The sequence below is a fragment of the Stenella coeruleoalba genome, assembly GCF_951394435.1.
Source record: "Stenella coeruleoalba genome assembly, chromosome: 3".
NCBI lineage: Eukaryota > Metazoa > Chordata > Mammalia > Artiodactyla > Delphinidae > Stenella > Stenella coeruleoalba.
The window spans coordinates 791,850-813,150 of record NC_137148.1 but is presented as its reverse complement, the minus strand read 5'-3'; the positions used below and the strand labels follow the sequence as shown (position 1 = coordinate 813,150).

The window sequence follows — 21,301 nt, the reverse complement described above, 5'->3', positions numbered from 1 at the left end:
ACATTGTGTCCCCTAAAAAAGAGATGCCAAAGTCCCAACACCTCATACTTCAGAATGCGACCTTATTTGGAAATAGGGTCTTTACAGAGGTAATCGAGTTAAAATGAGGAAATTATGGGGAGCCCTAACCAATACGACTGGTGTCCTCATAAAAAGGGGAAATTTGGACACAGGACAGGCAAGCACAATGTGGAGTTCTGTGAAAAGTCACAGAGAGAAGACAGCCATAGGAAGAAAAGGATTGGAGGGAGGCATCTACAAGCCAAGGAACACTGACGATTGCCAGCAAAGTACCCGGAGCTGGAGTCATAGAATGGATTCTCTCCCAGAGCCTCCAGAAGGAAGCAACCCTGCCAACACCTTGATTTCAGACTTGTAGCCTAAGAACTGTAAGACTGTAAGTTTCTGTTATTTTAAGCCACCCTGTTCGTGGTACTTTGTCACCATCAGCTGTACACAAGTCAAATACCTGCAATGAACAACTGGAATTTGAAATTAAAAAACCTAAACTAGCCTCAAAAGAACAACATGCTAAGGTATAAATCTAACAAAATATGTACATCTATATCAGGAAAACCACCAACCTCTGATAAATGAAATCAAAGAAGAACTGAATAAATGGAGAGATATTCCACGTTCATGGATAAGACTCAATAGTGTCAAGATGTCAGTTTCTTCCCAACTCAATCTGTAATTCAATGCGATCCCAATCAAAATCCCAGCAAGGTAGTTTGTGGATATTGACAAACTAATTCTAAAATTTATACGGAAAGGAAAAAGACCCAGAACTGGCAACTCAATATTAAAGGAGGCCAAAGTCAGAGGACTGACACCACGTGACTCACAAAACTCAGGCAAATGTGGACGGGGCTAGAAAGCTCTGTGGGGTCTCCTTCATAAGAGAACACCAATTCCATTCATGAGGGCTCCACCTTCAGGACCTAATCACCTCTCGTGGGCCCTATCTCCTAAACCCATCATGCTGGGGGTTAGGATTTCAGCATACGAATCTGGAGTACACGATACACAGACCATTCCGCAGGGTACCACGTGCAGCTGTCTACCCAGCAAGTAGTCTGATCTGAAATAGGGAAGTGAGGGGAGGGGAGCTCCAAGGGAGGCATCTGAGGAAAGAGGAGATTCGAGATACTCGAAACTGATCTTAGAACAGAAGTTGGCCAAGTATGGCCCACAGGTCAAATCTGACCCACTGCCTGTGTTTGTAAATAAAGTTTTATTGGAACACAATCATTAGTTTATGTATCACCTATAGCTGCTTTCATACTACAAAGGCAGGGTTTAGAAACTGAAGCACAGATCATATGGTCCACAGAGCTGAAAATATTCTCCCCAGCCCTTTACAAATAAAGTCGGCCGACCTCTACATTAGAGAAATTTACAGATGAGCTAAGGCATACAATGCAAGAGAAAGAAAACTATTAAAAGCCTCAAACAAATCAAAATGGTGTACAAGAAGGAGTATATAATCCTCGTACATCACAAGCAAGGTAAACACCACTGACTGACTTCTACCCTTTAGAATCAACCACACACATGAAGACTGTATGCTTTCAGAGCACATTTGAACACTACCCACCCTGACAATCTAAAGTTAGACATAAAGATGCAGACGGCAGGAGCTGGGAGGTGGTGAGAAGCCGGGCACAGGCTCCCACAGCCCAGCCAAAGCAGAGCGGGAGCCCTGGTCACAGAGCACTGAAAGAGAACGCGGGAAGGAGCAGAGCCAAGCACTAACACCACCAGGGTGGGGAGAGGAGGCTCCGGCAGCTGTCAGATCTGCTCAAAGTGCTCACATCCAGAAATAGCCAAGATCTGCGTTGTTCAGAGATCAGAAAGTAACTGAAACAGAACCTGGAAGCAGAAACAATTACAGAAGGGAAAGAGGCTGCCTCTGAGGAGCGGGCCAGGAGTAGAGAGAAAGGACTGCTGCCTCTCACCGCAGGTCTTTTGTGCCACGTATTTTACATCCATCACTTTAATAACCATTTTAAATATTTTTAAAAATACCATATAGAAAATGTGGACGACAGGAAGAGAGGCTGTCCCACAGTCTCCTTGATCCCCAGCTGGTATCCAGCGTTTCTCCCCACGCTCCCCTGGATGTCTGTCCTCTAGGTGGCAATCAGCACTTTAGTTAATACCACTCCTGTTCATACCTTTCGACTCTGAAAACGGCTGGGAAGCTCTGCTTTGAGTCCAGCGATTCCTCCGAAGCCAAATGCAGCCGGGATGCTCTCCGCTCACTCTCCCTCACAGGGCGGTCATCTAGGGAGGAGATGCCGCAGAGGAACTAGCAGGCCACGAGGCAGGTGGCAGGGCCCAAAACCAAACCCCGCGGTGTGCCTGCCGGCCTCCCCTCAGGACTAAAGGTGCTCCCTCGCCCAGCCAGCCACACATGGCGTGCGTGTGACCAGGACTGCCATCCCTTGTTCTGGGGACCTTCCCTCCCCTTAGGGCTGACCCCACCACGGCATCCCCCAGATCACTGGGCAGACCCAGGAAAGCAAGGCTGGGCTCCGGGGGCTACATCTGGTTTCCCAGCAATGCTGAGCACTGATTCCCAGAGGGCCGGCAGCTCGCACCAGGCTTGCACCTCAGATGCCCCGGAGGCAGGAAAGGAAACACACACGCAAGTTCTCACGCAGTCTCGTCCTTCTCATCTCCTCTTAACGCACATCCTGGGTGCTGGGCGAGGTTCCCAACCACACTGACACCCCTAGCAAGTGTCCACGGGCGAGGAGCCTGAACACACTGGAGAGAAGACGCCCTGGCCATGTGTTGGCGCCCAGGGTTTACATCCTCAGATCCTTGGGACCAGAACAGGAGACAGAGCCAAGTTTAAACCGTCCCCGCGTGTGCCCTGGGCCCAAGAAGACCCCACTCGTCCACAACTGCACCTCCTCGGAAGCACCCGAGGGGGGCGGCCCTCGGGATGGCTGCCACAGAGCTCCTAGGGAGCACTGAGCCCACGGCACCCCGGGAGGTGCACCAGCTCAGTGAGCAACGAGGGAACAAGGAGGTGCCCAGTACCCACTTCCACAGGTGTGGCCGCCGCACAGCAGCCCCTCTGTCCTCTCAGGGACGCCATCCACCACACACCAGCCTGGGGCCTCCCGTCTCGGGCCTGGACGCTGCCGGCGTGCCGACAACACGTGACTCTACTTGCCCAGCCTGAACTCCGCTTCCGCGTCAGGTCCACGTCCCTTACTCTGAGCATCCTTCTCTGGACGGTTCCACTCTAAATTCAAACTCAATATGACTAAAATCAGATGCAAACCCACCTTGCCCCCCAGACCGCATGCTCTCCTCACTGCGGCACTCTCCCAGACCCCGGCCCAGGGCGCCCCAGATCACTCCGGCGGCACCCTGCTGGGAGAGAGGGCCTCCGAGCGTCCCCCACTCCCGCACTGACTGGCCCCAGTTGTGCTCCCGCCTCACGTCTGAAAGCACCTTTCACGTGTGGGAAGGCTCTCACAACCCCTTCTCTACACGAGCAGGCTAAGACTGAATTTACAACTTTCATCACAAACGGAAACAAACGATTTAAGACTGAAGACTGCAAGAACTTTCCATAAGGATTGTCACGCTTCTGAAAAAGAGTCAAATTCAATTGTTCACAGGACACATAATACTCAAATAAAAGTTAGAACACAAGCACTTAATCCTCCCAAATATCTAAAAATTAACATTAAATGCTGAAATTCTAAGTAGGTTTGAAATTAAACAGCATGCCTCTGAGGGTCAGTGCCCCTAGGCCCAGGCAGGCACAGCCTAAGGGTGCGGCCAGGCTCCCCAGAGCTCGCGGCCCGCCAGGACCGGGGTCCAGGAGGTAAGCCAGCGCACGCGCGCAGCTGGGGTGTTCATGAGACAAGCTGTGTGCGGCTGAAAGGTGCCGCCGGTGGGGTGTCTACAGGCCCTGGTAGACCCTGAAAGGACAAGAGCCATGGCCTGCCCACCACGGAGCCCAGCATTTACCTGACAGATGCTGCCATGATGTGGGTCTCATTTTGGTTTGGGTAGCTCAGTGCCTGGGAGGTGGAGACGCCCTGAAAGCCCCCCAGCCTCCCCAGGCAGTCAAGGGCCCTCAGGACGGAGAACACGCCATGATCACTGGGGGCACAGAAGGACCACCCTCCTCCAATCAGACACCGCTGCACCACTAATCAGCACTTCACACAGGAGGACCCAGGTCTGAGACTCTAAGCCCCTCCTTCCCCAGGGTTTCCACGCCAGCATGCCCTCGGGCTCACGCTCCAGCTCTCTCCCCGGGAAGCGCGACATGGGGGCGGCATTAGCAGTGCCCTGGCCACACTGCTCACAGCAAAGTGGCTCCTGAGAGCAGGGACAGTGGGTGGGAAGACGCTGTGGCTTCCCCAAGCACAACCCTCCTGACTGGGCACGGCTGGTGGGCACCCTGGTCGCTCGGCCTGCGAGCCTGAGAGATCCGGTTCTTTTAAGGCTACGGGCCACTGAGCCAAGGTGGTGACTGCACCTGCCAACAGGACCTCACACTCTCGTGCCTGTCACCCGGGGAGGGCGTGGCACGATGAACTTCTCGCCCGTGTCCTCCCAGGTGGACGTAAAACCAGGTTGAACGCAGGTGTCCAGCTGAGCCTGAGACGATGCCCAGGAGACCATGCCAGGAAACAGGGCACCAGGAACAGCCAGAAAGCAGAGCCAGCCCATGCCTGTGCCCGTGGCCCAGCAGCCATCTATGGCCGCAAGGAAGGGGCTCCCTGCCACCCTCCAGGCAGCTCTCCTGTGAGAGGAGGAAATCAGCTTCCCTTTCCCGAAGGGTCAACAGCGCCATCACCCCAAGAACACGAGACACCCATCGGGCAGCACCAAGCGAGGCCCGGAGTGCGGCCGGCCTACCCAGCGGCCGCAGCCGCGGGAGCATGCGCACCACGAAGAGGCGGTAGTCAGCCTTGCTCTCCACCACAGGGTGCCGCCGGAAGTCCACTTCCGCGAGCTCCGTTAAGCAGTGGAGCCGGAAGACCTCCGCCAGCGAGGAGATGCGGATGTGGTAGACGCTGAGACGCTGCAGCGCCGCCAGGTACTCCGTGCCCTGCCAGGACAAACACGGCAAGACAGCCATTAACACGAACCAGCCCCCAACCTCACAGACGCGCTCGAAACGCACACGCAGCATCACCGGGAGAGCAAGGGGGCAAGGTATTGCTCAGCTGGGAGTCCTGCGCCCCCACGGTGAGACGGCCGCGCGTGCCGACCGCGGGGAGAGGACAGCCGACGCCTGCTGTGTGGATGACGAGAACGCCAGCTGATAAAGGACGAAGGGTGACTGGCGTGCACACATTCCTCTTTCGGGCCTTATCTTATTTCCCTTACAGATACAACCATCTTCATCAGAGAGCTATGACTTCTCGTTAAAGTAGTTCGAAGACATAACGTGATGCATAAGAAATCCCGCTCACAGCAAACACAAGAAAATCAGCGCAAGACTTACAGTCACCGTGAAGTGTATGGCTCACAAGTACTAGAAGCAGAGTCAGAAAGCAGACTGCCGCATTTACCGTAAATGGACTACCCGCTGCTAGTGACAGCAATACATTTTCTTTCTAGAAACAAACCTAAAACTTACCTCTAGACTAACCAAGGAGTTTCGTGAGAATTCTAGAGAATTTAGACCTGTTAAATTCATCAAAGAATTTCCTAGGTGAGTAATCTTTTCTTGGTAAGTTCCAGGAATAGATAATGACCGAAGTTCAGCTAAGAATAGAAAATTAAGAGATTTTAAGTTTATTATTTTATTGAAAATAAATTACTGCAATAATTTATTCTCCCTCCAAAACCCTCTCACCAGGAAACCCTCCTAAGGGGGTTCCCACTTCCACACCTGACTGCTCAGCCCCATTGCCTGTGGGCCTCTGTGCAGGGATCGCAATCTGAAACCCACTCGGTAGCTGACCTGACCACCCGTGCTGTTACAGGTGAGGGCCAGCTGCACACGAGGTGCACCGAACACCTCTACGTGGCACACCCGGTAAGCAGCTGTTAGACAAACATCACTACAAAAGTAAGCTTCTGTAATGAAAAAGACACTGTGTCTGGATACACCAGTATCTTCCCAGGAACTTTTGTTTTAAAACACATCTTGATTACATATGAAACTGGTTTTTGGGCTTCCAGTTCCAGACAAGACAGAGGAGACATATTTCACCCTATTCCTCCCCATTTATTAGACCTAAAAACCCTGGACAAGAACACGGGAAGCAACTCTGAAGCGTGGCGACTCTGAAGCGTGGGGACTGTCTAGGGACCTGAAGAAAATGGTCGAGCACTGAGGGTTGGTTTTGTTCTGTCTCCTGTGCATCCCGATCTGAGTGCAAGAGAAGCTGGCCACCCAGAAACACCCAAGGACACCTACCAAAAGATACGGGTAAGCCTGCTGTCCGTGGTCAAAGGACCAGGAGGGGTGGCCTTGCAGGACAGACTCCTGACAACCTCAGCCCCACTCCAGCCCAACGCCAAGGAAAAAAAAAATGTACCTCGTATACCTGGCCTCGCACGGTGGCCAGCACCAGGGCAGTGTGAGTGGACATGACTACTGCCCTGGACTGGCTGTAAGGAGGCATCTGCAGATGCTACGTGTGTGACAGGGGCCTGGCCACCACCTCAGCAACAAGGCAGCACCCAGGCAGTGCCAGTACTGAGTAACAAGATTTAAATAGGAAGCAGAGTCCCAATCAAAATGACCAATCAAAAATGATCACGAACTAGGATAATCTCAATCTGAATGAGAGAAAACAATCAATAGATACCAATAATGAGATGACAGAAATTAGAATTATCTAACAAGGATTTTAAAGCAACTGATATACAGATACTTCAATGAGCAATTATGAACATGAATGAAGAAAACAGCGGTTCTTGGCAAAGAAACAGAAGATGTAAAGAAGAAACAAACAAATTTCAGAAATGAAAAATATAATAACTGAAAGCAACAAACAAAAAACCACGGGAGCAGCTCAATAACAGAATGGAGGTGACAGAGGAAAAAATTCAGAGAGAGAAAATGCAAAGGCAAACTGAACAAAATTGTCCTATCTGACCACCAGAAAGAAAACAGACTTTAAAAAAATGAACAGAGCCTCAGGGGCCTGTGGAAGAAGAAAAAGCAATCTAACATTCATGTCATTGGGGTCCCAGTGGAGATCCAATCAGAGTTTAAAGAAGAAAAGAAAAACAGTATGGCTAAAAATAAAAAATTTTAAGTTAAAGAAATAATGGCTGAAAACTTCCCAAATTTGGCAAAACACATAAACCTACACATTCAAGAAGTTGAGAAAACCCCAAACAGAATAAAGGCAAAAACTGACACATCAGAATCAACCTTCTGAACACTAAAGACAATGAAAGAATCTTGAGAGCAACAGAGAGAGAGGCATTACCCAGAAGGAGAAACAACTCCCATGGCAGGGCGTTACTCCTCAGAAACCATGGTGCTGAAACAAAGGAAGTGCTCTCACATTTTTCCATTGCTGAAAGAAAAGAACTTTAAACTCAGAAATCTATATCCACCAAAAACAGCCTTCAGGACTAAAGGTGAAATATAGATATTCTCAAATGAAGAAACACTAAGAGAGTCTGTCACCAGCACACCTCCCTAAGATAACTGCTAAAGAAAGATCTTCAAACATTAAGGAAAGGTAAAAGAAGGAAACCTGGGACATCAGGAATGAAGAAGGAATAATGAAACAGGTAAACATGTGGGTCAGTGTTTCCTCCTAAGCTATTTAAACTGTTGGCTGACTATAAAAAGAAAACGTCATATCATTACTGTGGTTCTCAGGCATGCAGGGGAAATGTCTAGACAACTAAATTATAAAGTGGGAAGATAATGAAACCTAAATGGTGGTAAAATTTCTATATTGACCTGACGTGATAAACCGTTCACACAAGTAGACTGTGCTAAATCACATACTGTATACTGTAATTTGTAGAGCAACCACTAAAAAAGCTATACAAAGAGATATGCTCAGAAATATAAGAGGTAAATCAAAATGGAATACTAAAAATACTCAAGTAAACCACAGGAAGGCAGGAAATTGGAAACAAAAGAAGAAAAACAAAGGGAACAAACAGAAAAAAAAATAAATGTCTCACTTAAGCTCTGCTGTATTAACACATTAAATGTAAATGGTCTAAATACACTATAAAAGATAGGGATTGGCACTGTAGATTAAAAATGATATACAGTATACACTGTCTACAAGAAACTCATTTCAAATATTATGATATAGGTAGGTTTAAAGGTGAAATAGCACATAGATGGGTAAAGACATACCCTGCAAACACCAAACCAAAGAAAGCTGGAGTGGCTACACTAATATCAGATAAAGTGGATACCTCACTGTAGAAAATTATCAGGGATAAGGAGGAATAATACTACATATGCTACAAGGGTCACCCCAACAAGAAGACATAAAAATTGTAAGTATGTATGCACCAAATAGCACAGCTTTGGTGCATACATATTTAGGATCTTTAAGTGAAAAGAGAAACAGATACATCCACAATTAGAGTCAGGGGTCTCAATACCCCTCTTCTGGTAATTAAGAGAATCACTAGACAGAAAATCAGCAAGGATACAAAAGAACTGAACAACGTCACAAGTCAACAAGATCAAATTGACATTTACATAACACTCCAGTCAATGACACAGTACACATTCTTTCCAAGTGCACTTGGAACATTATAGACCAGATCTTGGGCCATAAAACAAACTTCAAATTTAAAACAATTAAGATCATACAGAGTATGTTTTCTGACCATAATGGAATCACACCAGAATCAATAACAAAAAGAAAAAAATACCAAACAAACTAGGAAAACCTCCAATCACACAAAAATGAAAAGAACACACTTCTGAACAATCCATAGGTCAAAGAGGAAGTCAAGGGAAATACACAAACACAGTGAACTAAATGAAAATACAACATAACAAAACTTGTGGATTCAGCTAAAGTTGTGCTTAGAGGGACACTTATAGCACTAAAATGTTTATATTATATTAAAAAAGCTCTCAAATCAGAAATCTAAACTTTCATCTCAAGAATCAAGAAAAAGAAGAGCAAAATAAATGCAAAGCAGCAGAAAGAAGAAAATTATACGGAATCAATGAAATTTGAAACCAGAAAACCAATGGAGAAAAAACAAAGTTGGCTCATTGAAAAGATTAATGAAATCCATAAACCTCCAGAAAGACCAAGAGAGAGAAGACAGAGATGACCAATAACATGGACCGGAAGAAGGGTATCACTACAGACCCCAGAGACATTAACAGGCTAATAAGGAAATACCACAAACTCTACACACATAAATTTAACAACTTAGATGAAATGAACCAGTTTCGCAAAACCCCAGACAACTATAACTCACCTAAGATGAAGGTGACGATACAAACAGTTCTATAATGACTCGAGAAACTGAATTTGTCATTTAAAAGCTTCAAATACAGAAATTTCCAGGCCCATAAGGTCACTGGAAAACTCCATCAAACAAAGAAGAAGCGGCACCAATTTCACACAATCTCTTCTGGAAAACAGAAGAAGGGGCAATTTACCAACTATTTCATGAGTTGGGCATTACGTGGACGACAAAACTAGACAAAAACAGGAAAACAGAAAACTAGCGAGCCGTATCCCTCAGGACATGGGCCCACAGGTGCTCAGCACAGGAGGAGCAGGGGCCGGGACACCCTGGAGTCCTACTAAAGGAGGGCACGCTCCTCCTCCAGACACGAAGGCGCGCCAAGCTTTTTCAGAAAATCAGCCTAACGCACCTTATTAACGGGGAAAGAAAGCCCAAGTGACCTTATCGGTCAAGGCGAAAAGCACTGGCGCAAGGGCTCAGCAAACCCGGCTCGGAAGAGCTCCCCGCGGGCGGTCTGCGAGGGCGAGCTTGGCCCCCACCTCTCCGGGGACTCAGCGCGGAACCCCTGCCCCTCCCCCACCCTCCCCCACTTCGGGCCCCCCAGGCCTGCCCCTCACACCCCCCCGCTGCTCCGGGCTCCCCACCCGCTCCCGGCCTGCCCCGCAGCCCACCCCTCACCCTCGCCCCCCCAGGCCTGCGACCGTTCGGGAACCGCGGTCGCGTTTCGGCACCTCTGGCCCGACCGGTCCGCCGACACCTCGGCGGGAAGCTCGCGCCCCCGGCCAGCGCCGCCCACCCGTCCGCCGCCCGCCGCCCGCCGCCCGCCGCGCACCCAGGCCGCGGTGAGGCGCCAGCCCGGTCTTCCCCCAGATCTTCTCTTCACACAGAACCAGCCGCCCCGCCGGCGCCATTCTTTCAAACGGCGCACACCTGTCCGCGCCTGCGTGCTGTGGCCGCCGACGGCCGAGGCGCGGGGCCAGGATCCAGGGTGGGACCGGGGGGCGGGGCCAGGGGGCGGATCGAGGCCGAGGGGGCGGGGAGGGGCGTGGCCAAGGACCTCTGCGGGGTGGGGGGTGTGAGCAAGTGGACGAAGCTGCCGGGAGGAAACGTTAGGGGAAGTCGGTGCCGCCCCAGGGCTTACCTGGGAACTCGACGCACTTGGAGACCTCGCATCACCTGGGCACCTGCCCCACCTGGGGACCCTACCCACCCCCAGATTCGCCTGCGTCCTGGGCTGCGGGCGCCCCAGGTTCTGCGCGAGGGCTCCTCACGTGGGGTCGCAGTGCTCTCCCGCCACGGTCAGGTGACTCAGCGGCAGCGGGTCCTGCTCTGCCCCCATCCTCAGTTTCTAGGTAATAAAATCTGGGGTCTGGCCTTGAGACTCATCAGCTGACCGAGGGGTTCACGGCGTGTCCGGCTTACTGGGCCCTTTGTGGAGCACCTTTAGGGAAGACTTCCCTTACAGTCTGGATCTGCCCCAGCCAGCGCGAGCCCTGGGGGTGCCCCCTCCCTCCCGGGTCACCCCAGAGGGTGCCCCTACTGCCTCTCACCCCAGATTTGACTGGCCTGTGGCAACATCCCCTGGCATGTCACAGCCTGGGTGGTGGCGTAGGGGGGTGTAGGTGGGCTTGTAGGGCCAGGGGTGAAGGGCGGGTATAGACACTCAGGGGTGAGGGGCAGTGGTGTAGACAAGGGAAGTATGGCAGAGGGTGTAGGGCAGGGGCGAAGACAGGGGTGTAGGGGAGAGGTACGGGGTATGCGCAGGGGCTGGGGTGGGGGGGGGCATCAGGGTGCCTGACTCTCTCCTGAGCAGGGCGGGGCTTCAAGCCTGCTGCACCAGACCCGTGGGGCTTTGCCATTTACGGAGGCCGGCAAACACTCAGCGATATCTTGAGTCCGGATTGCCAAGTGACTGCCCACAGTTCCAGGCCACATATTGCCATCATCTCACTTCCTACAAGACCGTGGAGGGACTCGGGCACACCCGAGGCCTGGCATGTGGTCACCAACCAGGTGCCCCCTGAGTGGAGCTGGTGCAGCCAGGAGGCTAGAAACTAAGCAAATATCCCGCTCTCAGAAGTAAACGGAAGCAAACAAAAGGCTTCTGTCGCTGTCCTCCCCCCCCCCCCGGCCCCCGAGAAAAACGGCTTGTCAGCAAGGGCACAGCCCACACGCCAAACATCGCTGCTTCCTCCTGCTGCAGGTCACTTCAGGCCGGGCACCCAGTCTCAAGTCCTCTACAGCTTTCTAGAACATTCCAGGGAGGCTTCCAGGCCCCTCAGCCTTGAGCCAGAGTCGGGCAGTCCATCCCAGGGTGAAGGCTGGTGACAGAGATGGAGACCCAAGGACAGGCCCACGCCGGTCCCGCGGACTGGGCAGCCAGAGGGGTCCTCCAGGGGCTGGCGGCCTGGAGCATCTTGGACTTCCCTTACTCTTTGACTGGCCTCGGCTGGGAGGGGGTGGGGGCGGGAGGAGAAGGGGCAATCTCCCACCTTCCCCCCGGAGAGCAGAGCTGTCCAGGCCCCAGAACTAGAGTGGCTGTGGCGCTGGCCACGCACTCCGGGAACTGCGTGAGCTCTGGTGTCACCACCTCTCCACCCTGGGGTGAACGCCAGCACGGTCACTTCACCCACGAGGAAACATCAACCAGCTGGGTGCGACCGGACTGAGAATCAGTGTCAGACCCGAGCCCAGCCCTGGGTTGCTTCTGCACCGGGCCCTCCAAACAGGAGGCAGGGAGCCTCTGGGAGCCTGAACCCACACAACCACGGCTCCAGACACGACTGAACTCACACGCATCCCCGTTCACACTCACACACCCTGACACTCACACATCCTCACAAACCTCCGACGATCGAGCTCCAACTCGGACGACCATTCCCCGGCCGGATGGCAGGAACCCACCCTGGTCCCACGCGAGGCACTGCCCAGAAGCCGGTGCTCTGCGGCCTCAGCCTCCACCCTGGACCAAGTGAGAAGCATCTGATCAAGGACAGCTGCTCGCTGGTTCCGATGCTTATTCGTTCATAAATGTTGAACGAAAGAGCCTTTTCCCGGCTGCTTTTCTACACAAGATCAGTACCGACATGTGTGACTTGTCAATGCATCATTTTGCCGACTAACCTCTATCCAAAGTGTGACGTGAGACGGAGTGTGAGGACCTTCCTGCGGCTGTTGGAAGGCAAGCAGGGGCGAGAGGGGGTGGGGGCTCATGTAAACATCCTACCGTCGTGACTAGCTCATCTGAACACAGAGGACGGGGTTTGTGTTCACCTGCGAGTGAAAACACTTGCATCTAGCTGAGCTATCAGTTAAGATGCAAGTAAAACCCAGCTGGGGCGGGCCTGACGTAAGGACACCCGGCTGGAGTCCCCAAGGTGGGCTGGGCTCAGCTTGGCTGGCTGGCAGCCAAATCTCTGTCCTGGACACTCGGCCACGCAGCTCACTTCCCAAGAGGCAGGATCCTTCCCAGCTGCATCCAGCGAAGACTCCTGTTTCCATGCCCTGCCTGCGGAGCCCGTAGCCCGAAGGGTCTCCCGTCCTGCTGGCCTGGGCCATCCCCAGAGCTCGTGAGCCGCCTCCGTGCCCAGCGGGGCTTCAGCTGGGAGGAGGAAGCAGAGGCCAGCTCTCCCTGCAATTGCTGACCCTAGAAAGCTGAGACTTCTCAGGAAAATGGAAACTTCCGCTCATTCTGAAAGTAGGGAGGCAGGACAACCGGGCCTGACTTTCTGCACTGCAGCGGCATGGGGCGAGCCGCAGCCACTCACAGGCAGGCTGCGGCTCCATCTGGACAGCCCCTCAGGCACCTACCCCGGAGAAGCAGCACAGGTGGTGCTGGGTGCACCTAGCGCCTTCCAGGTGGGAGCTGCCCCTGTGCACACACCCTGCCCCTCGCACAACTGCTCACCGACGGGGGGAGATACAGGGATGAGGGGCACACCTCAGCCGTGATCCCAGGGTCCCCAGCCCTCCTGAGGACGAGGCCCCCTCCGTCAGGTCTGGGCACCTGCGGCCTTCTCCCCACCTCTGAGGCTCTAGTGAGTGCAGGGCTCAGGGGCCCTTTGGACCAGGCGGATTATGGCCAGGGTAACCAGACCTCGGAGGCCTGCTCCCCACCCTGGTCCTTCCCCGCCAGCCTATTTCAGCCGCCCTAACTGCTTCCCGAGAGCTCGCCTGCACTGACCCTGTAGATCCCAGTATCGCCCTGCCTGCTGCCGCTACACCGGTTCCTGTTGGACTCGGAGCCCTCACCCGGCAGAGGCTGGCAGGCACACGGCAAGAGGCCAGGCACTGCCATGCTTTTGAGGGTCATTGGTTACATCCGCTTTATGGTGGGCAGCATGGAGGGCAGCAGGTGGGACTGAGACCCAGGCACTCAGGTTGAACAGTGCAGCTGGATGCGGGGCCTGTCGTGAGGGGGGCCAGCCCACCCGTGATCACTCTGAGGGGCCGTGGGCAGGCTCCCTGGCTCTTGTGTCCGGGGCAAGCTGCTCTCCGAACCGAGTCTTCTCATCTCTAGAAAAAAAATAACAGGGCTCTCGAGGGGATGGGTGGTTCCCAGCCCTCTTCAACCTTGTCTAGTTCCAATGGAGGGGGTGGAGAACCTCTTACATCTCTTACAGCTACGGTTGGCCACTTCTGGCTGATAAGAAGTAAGCATGAGGCTACAGTGGCATTTGGGGGTAAAGTTTTGATATTCTGGGAAAAGAGATAAGTGTAGGTGACACATGCCAGGCCCCCCTTCTTCTTGCCTTGACACAGTTGTGATGGCTGGAGCTGCAGCAACCATCCTGGGACAATGAGGGGGTAAGACACCGGCATCGCAGAGGTGCCCAACCTGGGCTCCAAACCAGTGCCAGTCCCTGAACCTCCAGCCTCCTGGCTCAGTGAGAAGAGACTAGTGAGAGTGACCATTGCTGCAGCTGAATGCATTCCCACCCGATCCTGGGGTCTGCTGAGGTAGCAGATGAAAAGTGTGTGGCATAGACTGGACCAGTCAAGGATGTTCGTAGGACATGGGCCGTAAGGCAGAAGTGTAGCGGCGACTGTGCCAAAGGAAGACTCCCTTTCCACTCGGGAGAGACAAGACATGGTCCCAGAGGAAGAAGGGGAGGGGGCGTGGAGCCGTGTGTTTCGAGCAGAAGAGTGGGGAGTGAGAGGCCCCCACGTGGCCCCAGGCTCAGTCAGAGAGGAGGAGCCGGACGGGGCAGACCTGTCACTCCCTCTGCCCAGGGGTCCAAGTGTGGCTCCGAGTGGGGGTCCAGCCTGGCTGAGTCCAGGTGCTTCGTGTAGATGATGGAGCAGATCAGGGCGAAGTACAAACAAAACTCGAAACTTAACTAACTGGTTTCCCAACTACAAAGTGAGTGAGAAATCTGAAGCCACCCTCCTGCCCTTTGTCATTTGTAATGATCAACAGTTGAAATAAATAGGGATGCGACCCCCAGAGCGCAGACTAAACCCAGGTAGTATCAGAAAAACAAAGTGGAAGGAAATCTTTGCCTTCAGGAAGCTTACAGTTTACTGGGTAGTGTGTACTCGAAAGGCTATTTTGGGAAAATTTTTGTGAAACTGAAAAATGCGCCCTTCCCCCCAGAGAGTCCATGCAAGACCCCTGGGACCGCTGAACGCTACCTTATGTGGCAAAAGGTGAGATTAAGTTAAGGATGTTGGGAGGATTTTATCCTGGGTTATCTGGATGGGCCCTAACGCAATCACGAGAGATGGAAAAGAAGACACACGCTACACACGCTCGGGACCCCACGAGGCAGAGGTTGGCATGATGAGGCCACGAGCCCAGGGACGCCTGGAGCCCCCAGCACCTGGAAGAGGCAGGAAGGACCCTCCCCAAGACCCTGCGGAGGGAGAGTGGGCCTGTGACACAGGTGCCTGTCTGCGTGGTCGTGGCGAACCTGCACGTGAGCCGCTGAGAAGAGGCTCCACAGGGTCCTGAGTCCTCTCACATCTCAGGGGCTCCTGGAGTAACCGGGAGGCCCCAGGCAGGCCCTGTGCCCGCTCTGCCTGCCGGCGAGAGGGGACTTCGTCAGCCACGGAGTCTTCGTGGGGCGTTTTCTGGGCCAGCGACCACCACGGGGTGAGGGGCACCGCTTCTCACGCGCTTGGTTCCCGACCTCAGCTCCTCACACGGAGGGAGACCAACTCCCAAGAGACCCTGGACCCTGGGACACCGGAATGGAGGGGAAGCTCACTTCATCGCTGGCCTGCTGCAGAGGGGCCCAGGAGCACGCTCCCTGGGGCCGGGTCCCCTGCTGGAATCGTATCTCCTGAAGTGCCACCTTCCTCGGGACCCCGAGGAAAAGGCTGAGTGGTCTCCCGTGGATTATGTGCTGTTTTCTGTACTTATTTAACCTCAGGTAACCATTTTCAGAACTCAGTCTCTGGTACCGATTTCGTTCAAAGGCCTCTTTTCAGTCTCAAGAAGCAGGAAGCAATATCCTTTCAAAAACCAATTCGCCACATACTTTGGCTCATTAAATAAATAGTTTAACTCTGGACCCAGTTGATTTTTGAGGGCGTACACAACGGGTTGACTCACCTGTTTGCAGCCCCTGTCCTCCCGGACCTTTGAAGTCCCTGGGAGGCACCTCCACCTGGCCCGCGAGTGGGGTCCGGCCGCACCCCGCAGATACACACCTGAATCCTCACCAATTTTGCAGAGGGTCGGAAATGGGCTTTTAATTTGCTGACATACCCTCTGCTCGGAGCCCCAGGCGGGGTGCACAGCATGCCACGCCCTGCAGAGAAACTGTCAGAAGGATGAGAAGCGCCACGGAAACCACTGAGGGGGCAGGACAGGACGCGGCGCTGGGCAGGTCCCTACTTTCACTGTGGGCGTTTGAGCAAAGAGCTGATGAGCTGAGGTTAGCTGTCCACACCGTGGGCCCCACGGGAAGGTGTGGGGCAGAGAGGAGCCGGGCGACGTCACTGTGGCCGGCACAGGCGGGGGCACCTCGTCCGCCCCAGGGCTGCACTGCACCACCGGCGCCAGCCCCTGTCGAAGCCACAAAGCCAAATCAGTACTTGTTTCCCCCTCCACCATTTGCTTCTCCTCGCCCGAGTGACTTTTCTGCTGACCCTCCTTGACCCTCCACTGCCCCACTTAACCTTCTGGTGCCTTTGGTCTTTACCCATGTTTGGACAGACCCACAGGGCACAAAGCCAAAGGGCAAGTGTTACACAAACACGTATTTCATTTAGTTTTTTAAAATAAACGTCAGATCAGTTATTTAAGTAGTCAAATGGCTGGTTTCATACCCTTGAGCAGAAATATCTATAGGTATTGGAAGAATAAATAATTAAGTTGGGAGTAGGAATCCAAAGAAGCAGAATAGACAAGTAGTTGAAATATGTAAACAGATATCTTTCAATTTTTAGTAGTTTTCGATTTTGTTGTTTAGGCGTTGATAAGTTGATTAATTATTTTTGGTGAATATTAACTGGATTCTTTAAGTGGTTCATTTTCTAATTCTTGAAGTGAACATGGAACTGGTTTATGGGATAATTTCTAACCCACACGAAAAGTTGTGTGTCATTAAATTCAGCAAACACATCAGAAGGACATAGTAGAAAGCAGATGAAGACCATAACGTAACGTTCAAAAGGAGCTAAAGAAAACAAAATTATAGGGCTTTCCTGGTGGCGCAGTAGTTAAGAATCCGCCTGCCAATGCAGGGGACACAGGTTCGGGCCCTGGTCCGGGAAGATCCCACATGCCTCGGAGCAACTAAGCCCGTGCGCCACAACGACTGACACTGCACTCTAGAACCCGTGAGCCACAACTACTGAAGCCCACATGCCTAGAGCCCGTGCTCCACAACAAGAGAAGCCACCGCAATGAGAAGCCCACGCACCGCAACAAAGAGTAGCCCCCGCTCGCGGCAACTAGAGAAAGCCACGTGCAGCAACAAAGACCCAACGCAGCCAAAAATAAATAGACTTACTTTTTTAAAAAAAGAAAGAAAGAAAGTGATAGAAACCATGAAAGAACAACATAATTTAGAATTAGGACAACTCAGAAGTAAAGTGATTGGAGAAAGTGAATATTTGAAAACAGATGACCAAACTCAGGAAAGAGTTTTAAATATTTTTAAAATTTAAAGAAGACTAAACCAGAAGCAACACAACTGTGAAAAATCACAACGGATATTGCCTTAAGAGAAATGAAAGAAATGAAGAATGTTTTTTAAACTAAGAGTTGCAGGAAGAGGAGGAAAGGATTGAAGAGGAAAGAACTGCAGAGAAAATGAGCAGAGACCCAGGGACACACGCCCCTGAGGAAGGAATCGAGGCCACAGACGAGAACCATAGCACAAAGAAGACTTCCAGGAAGAAGAAAAGTCACTTGAAAACATGAATTGAAAGAGTTCACCGAGCACTGGAAAAACGGCCCAGAGTGACCAGCCCTGAGGCAGCCATCAATGGAATTAGTGCACTTTGCAGCAGAAGGGACATTACTTGGTTATCAAGACAAAAGGACCAAGTCACTGGTAAAGGGAAGAAAATCAGTGTCATCTTTCTACCAGATAATCAAGGAAAGAGAATAGAGGCCCGGACTTCAATCCAGCCAGACTGACCTCAAGGGTTAACAGGAGGGCCGAAGACTAGCAGTGTGACCCCCAGCCCTCAGGGCATGCTGTTGGTGTCAGGAGCCCATGCTGAGGAGTCCGCTGCAGCCGTGCTCAGCAACCATTCTCCTACGGGGATAGATGGTAAATATTCTGGACTCTGAGGACCAAGAGGCAAATTGAGCCTATTGTGTGGGTTCTTATGTGACCATCTAAAATATAAAAACCATTCTTACTGGGGGTCTCATGAAAATAGGCACTGGGCTTGGTGCCGCCCTTGAGTAGGTTCGCTGGTCTCTGTACTGGAGAGCTGGCCTCAGACAACCAAAAAGACCGGTGTGTGTGTGGCGGGGGGGGTGGGGGGGGATACCCATATCAGGCTGGTGATCCAAATCAGAATTAAGATTTAGAATTTGGAATCAAGATTCTAGGCACAGAACTTGGAATCCAGAATCTGAACGCAGAACTTAAACCAATGAATTAAAAGCAGGATCCAGAATAAGGATTTGGAAATGGAGGCTGAACAGTTAGTGCCAATACTGACAATATTTCTTTTTTTTTTAACAAATTTATTTATTTTATTTATTTTTCTTTGGCTGCGTCGGGTCTTCGTTGTGGTGCGTGGGCTTCTCATTGCGGTGGCTTCTCTTGTTGCAGAGCACAGGCTCTAGGCACACGGGATTCAGTAGTTGTGGCTCGCAGGCTCTAGAGCGCAGGCTCAGCAGTTGTGGCTCACGGGCTTAGTTGCTCCGAGGCATGTGGGATCTTCCCAGACCAGGGCTCGAACCCGTGTCCCCTGCACTGGCAGGCGGATTCTTAACCACTGCGCAACCAGGGAAGTCCCAACAGTGTTTCTTAAACTTGTGAAACTTAACACTCTTTCCTTTTCATTTTAATATGGTTAATGAATTAACTTACTTGCACACCGTAAAGTCTACGTTTTTCTTATAATGGCACCTTGATGAGGACACAACACAGCTCCAGCACCCCAAAAACTTCCTTTGGGCTTCCCTTTTGTAGTCAAACCCCTCCTCTACCCCAAACTCCTTTCCGTTTCCCCATCTCTAAAGTTGTGTCTTTTGCAGAAGGTCATATAAATTTACCTTTTGAGACTGGTGTCTTTGGCCAGCAGGATGTCTTTGGAGTCACCCAAGTTGTCATATGTATCAGTAGTTTTTTCCTTTTAATTGCTGAGTGGTATTCCATCCGTGGGCGTCCATTCACCTGCTGAGAGATACGAAGTTGTTTCCAGTTTTTGGTGATTACGGATAAAAAGCTACTATAAAGAGTCAGGTATGGATTCTTCTATGAAACAGGTTTTCATTTCTCCAGGGTAAATGTCTAGGGATAGATGGCTGACTCATATGGTAAAAGAATGGTGAACTTTAAAAGAAACCGATTTAAAATGCCATTTTCTGGAGTGCCTATACCACACACTCTCCCGCCAGCAGCGCAGGGGCGCTCCAGTTGCTCTGCGTCCTCACCAGCACTTGATGCTGTCGCGTGTTTGGTTTTTCTTCCCTTTTTCCTGTTGTGCTGCGCTAGTAACCTCACAGCAGTATCACACTGTGGCCTTCGTTTGCGCGTCCCTCGTGACTGGCGACGTTGAGCATCTTTCTGTGTTCTACACTGCCATCTACAGTTCATTGGTGAAATGTCTCTTCAAATCTTTTGCCTTTATTAACTGGTTTGTCTGAGAGCTCTTTATACAGTCTAGATACAAGTGCTTTGTCGGATAAGTGCCTCACGAACATTTTCTCTTAGTCTGTAGCTTGTCTTTTCGTTCTCTTAACAGTGCATTTTGCAAAGCAAAGGTTTTGGTTTTCATGAAGTCTAATTTATCCATTTTTCTCTTTTATAATGTGTGCTTTGGGTGTTAGAGCTATGAATTCATATTCTAACCCAAAGTCAAAAACATTTTCTCCTATGTTTCCTTCTAAAAGTTTTATAGCCTTACATTTTGCATATGGATGCCCAATTGTTTCAACATCGTTTGCTGAAAAGACAACCCTTTCTCTGTTGAATTACCTTTGCATCCATTATAAAAATCAATTGACCATATTTGTGTGGGTCTATTTCTGGATGCTCTGTTTTTCCCCATTGATTCGGGTCTATCTTTTTGCCAGTACCACACTCACTGTCTTTGTCACAGCACCTTTACGGTGAGTCTTAAATCAGGTAACATAAATCCTCCAACCGTGCTCTTCTTTTTCAAGACTGATTTGGCTAATCTAGTCCTTTGCCTTTCCATATAAACGTTAGAACATGCTTCTCTTTATCGAGAAAAATCTTGTTGATATTTCTATTGGAATTGCATTAAACACATAGATCAATCTGGGGAGAGCTGACCTTTTTACTCTGTTGAGTCTTCCAGTCCATGAACACATTATGTCTTCTTTGATTTCTTTCATCAGCATATTGTAATTTTCATCATACGGACCCTGTCATGCTTTATTAAGCGTATGTGTATTTTATTTTCTTTGGAACAATTATGAATGGCACTGAGGTGTAAATTTTGGTCTCCATGTGTCTGTTGTTAGGGTATAAAAATGTGATTGATTTTTGTGTGTTGAGCTTGTAGCCTGTGACATTGCCGAATTTGTTAGCCCTAGGTGTTTTGTTTTGTAAATTCGTTGATTTTTTATATAAACAATTATAACATCTACAAATAGATACGGTTTATTCCTTCCTTTCCAACCTGTAAGTCTTTATGCCTTCTTTTGCACTAGGACGTCTACTATGTTGTTGAAAGGAGTGGTGAGAGAAGCCATCCTTTCCTTAATCCGGAATCCGGATTTTGGGGAGAAAGCATTCAGTTTTCTTGCCATCAAGTGTGATGTCAGGTGTACATTAAGGAAGCTCCCTTCTAGTCCCAGTTTGCTGAGAGCTTTCGTCATGGATGGATCTTAAATGTTGTCTTTTTCTGCATAATTTGAAATGATCATGTAGTTTTTCTTCTTCGTCTGTTAACATGGTAGATTGTACTGGTTGAATTTCAAGCATTTATCGACTCTTACATCCCACTTGGTCACAATGCATTATCATTTTTACACGTTGTTTAGTTCGATTTGCTAATATATTGTTGGGTATTTTTGCATCTAGGCTTATGAGGTATATTTCCATGCAGTTTTATTTTTCTACTGTCATTTACTTGATTTTGCTATCAGGATGATGCTGGCCTCAGAACATCAGACGGGAAGTGGGTTTTTTTTTCTTCTGTCTTCTGGAGGAGGTTGTATAGAGTTGGTTGTATTTCTTCTTTAAATATTCATAAAATTCACTAAAGGAACTGTCTGTAT

General features: G+C 50.6%; 1 protein-coding gene across 1 annotated transcript in view; it reads right to left on the bottom strand.

Annotated features, from left to right (window-relative positions):
- CEP72 (centrosomal protein 72) overlaps window positions 1-10,349 on the bottom strand; it is a 32,230-nt gene extending 21,881 nt beyond the window's left edge. Inside the window, 4 exon segments of the mRNA XM_079917324.1 lie at window positions 2,178-2,286; window positions 4,897-5,089; window positions 5,624-5,751; window positions 10,250-10,349. Of these exon segments, the coding sequence (XP_079773450.1) occupies window positions 2,178-2,286; window positions 4,897-5,089; window positions 5,624-5,751; window positions 10,250-10,328 (509 nt within the window). The 5' untranslated portion in view covers window positions 10,329-10,349.
- Window positions 10,350-21,301: the final 10,952 nt, after the last annotated feature.